A 2,744-nucleotide genomic window follows, 5' to 3' on the forward strand; every position below is an offset into this window, starting at 1 on the left:
TTCTCAAAATCATTTTTTTCTCATAATCTGAGTGAGAAATCTCCACTTCAGTAGCACTTACATACACCAAACCTTCCAGTTTTATTCCTATCAATATTCTGAAGGTTTTTACAGAAGGGTTTGTTCATATATCATTCATAGCCTGAATTATGTAACATTTTATACCTAAAACATGGCGAACATTTATTTTTTACGGCTGTTGACAGTATTTTCTGATTTAAGGAGTGATAAAAAGAGATATCCAAAATATCGCCTTAATATAATAGGAGATTTCTATGTTCAACCTGTCAGATCTTATTTTAAACTGTTAAACATTGTGGTAAAAACAGATGTGATGTTAAACAAACTAAATGATATCTGACTGGCTGCATTCACTGATAACTGTAACATACTGCTGTATGTTGTGATCACATGCTGCTGTGAGAACAACTCTAAAGGCCTTCATTTGTTTGACAAGGAATATGAAGAGATCTAAAAACTGTAAAAGGTAACAATTATTATAATAAATAGAATAACTGATATTTGAAGAACTAAACTTCTGATCTAATTTATAAAGTTAATCACATCTGGACTTACTTGGCCATTCTGCAGTTCCTCACAGCTGGAATCAGTCTCCGTCGTCCCTCCTCTGATGTGTTGTACTTCTCCAGGTCCAACAACTCCAGAACCTCCTCTGACATCTGCAGCATGCCGGCTAGAGCTGAGCAGTGGATCTCAGACAGTTTCTTTGATCTCTTCCCTGACTTCAGGAGCTCTGTGATCTCCTGATGTATTGAGTGGTCGTTCATCTCTGTCAGACAGTGGAAGATGTTGATGCTCCTGTCAGGAGAGATTTCATCACTGTTCATCTCCTTCAGGTTGTTGATGGCTCTCTGGATGATCTTTGGACGGTTGTCTGTGCGACCCAGCAGGCCTCCTAGGTTTCTCTGGTTGGACTCCAGAGAGAGGCCGTGGAGAAAGCAGACAAACAGGTCCAGGTGGCCATTTTCACTTTGGAGGGATTTCTTCATGGCTTCCTTTAAGAAGACATCCAGGGATGGGTAATCATCATCACTGCCATCACCTAAGTAATAGTCACAGTCTTCCTTCAGGAAGTCCTTCAGTACCGCTGTGTCTCTGTTGGTGTAACAGTGCAACATGTAGACTGCAGCCAGAAACTCCTGAATGCTCAGATGAACAAAGCAGTAGACTGTTTTCCTGAAGATCACACTCTCTCTTTTGAAGATCTGTGTACAAACTCCTGAGTGCACCAAGGCCTCGGTGAAATCAAGACCACAGCGCTCCAGGTCTTCTTGGTAGAACATGATGTCTCCTTTCTCCAGATGTTCAAACGCCAGCCTCCCCAGCTTCAGAAGAACCTTCCTGTCAGCCTCCGTCAGCTGCTGTGGACTCGTCTCATGTCCCTCTTCATACTTCTGCTTCTTCCTCTTGGTCTGGACCAGCAGGAAGTGTGAGTACATGTCAGTGAGGGTCTTGGGCAGCTCTCCTCTCTGGTCTGTAGTCAACAAGTGGTCCAGAACTGCAGCAGTGATCCAGCAGAAGACTGGGATCAGACACATGATGTGGAGGCTCCTGGAGCTCTTGATGTGAGAGATGATTCTGCTGGCATGCCTCTTCTTTCTGAATATCTTCCTGAAGTACTTCTCCTTCTGGGCGTCAGTGAAGCCTCGTACTTCTGTTACCCTGTCCACACACTCAGGAGGGATCTGATTGGCCGCTGCAGGTCTGGAAGTTATCCAGACGAGAGCCGAGGGAAGCAGCTTCCCCCTGATGAGGTTTGTCAGCAGCACGTTGACTGAGGACTGCTGTGAGACATCAGACACAACCTCATTGTTTCTGAAGTCCAGAGAAAGTCTGCTTTCATCCAGGCCGTCAAAGATGAACAGCACTTTGCAGACAGCCAGCTGCTCTGCTGTGACCTTCTGTAAGGTCGGATGGAAAACATGGAGCAGCCTGAGAAGACTGTACTGCTCACCTTTGATCAGGTTCAGCTCCCTGAAGGAGAGCGGGATCACCAGACTGACATCTTGGTTTTCCAAACCCTCGGCCCAGTCCAGAGTGAACTTCTGCACTGAGAAGGTTTTTCCAACTCCAGCGACTCCGTTGGTCAGGACCGCTCTGATGTGAGTCTGTTGGTCAGGTAAGGCTTTAAAGATGTCCTGGCACTTGATTGGAGTGTCATGGAGGGTCTTCTTCTTGGAAGCTGTCTCCAGCTGCCTCACCTCATGTTGGGTATTAACCTCTTCACTCTGGCCTTGTGTGATGTAGAGCTCAGTGAAGATCCTGTTGAGGAGGGTTTCACTTTGATCAGTTCCTTCAGTCACACGTTCACATCTCCTCTTCAGACTGAGCCTATGTTCATCTAAAACCTCCTGCAGACCACTATCTGCTGAAAGAGAAGGAACCATGAGAGAATCAGGAACAGGCTTTTGAGAATCTGATGATGAAAATAAAGGACTGCTGTGTGACATCAGCAGGTAACATGGACAGGAAAGACGACGACCGAACAGGGAGCAAAAGGGAAGAGAAGACTTAGGCTGCAGTCGAATTGTCAGTTTAGCTTAGGAACCTTCCTAACGGAGTGAAATGACCCGGATGTATCTCAGTGGCCGCCATGATACCAGCCATTCAAATTCTCTAGATGATAGGAAAGGAGGTTTCAAACTTCCTCTATAACCTCCTTTAGCTTAGGAACCACTGGATCTTCCTTTACGAAAGAAAAGGAGAAAATGCTGTCCCACAAT

At 45.4% G+C, this 2,744-nt stretch overlaps 1 protein-coding gene across 1 annotated transcript; it reads right to left on the reverse strand.

Annotated features, from left to right (window-relative positions):
• Positions 1–590: 590 nt before the first annotated feature.
• Positions 591–2,408, reverse strand: LOC117498785 (protein NLRC3-like; the record flags this gene model as incomplete). The annotated part of the gene is made up of 1 exon (XM_034150936.1): positions 591–2,408. A coding segment is annotated over exon 1 (1,818 nt), but the record flags the coding sequence as incomplete, so codon positions are not given.
• Positions 2,409–2,744: the final 336 nt, after the last annotated feature.

The sequence above is a fragment of the Trematomus bernacchii genome, unplaced genomic scaffold, assembly GCF_902827165.1.
Source record: "Trematomus bernacchii unplaced genomic scaffold, fTreBer1.1, whole genome shotgun sequence".
In the NCBI taxonomy this organism is placed as follows: domain Eukaryota; kingdom Metazoa; phylum Chordata; class Actinopteri; order Perciformes; family Nototheniidae; genus Trematomus; species Trematomus bernacchii.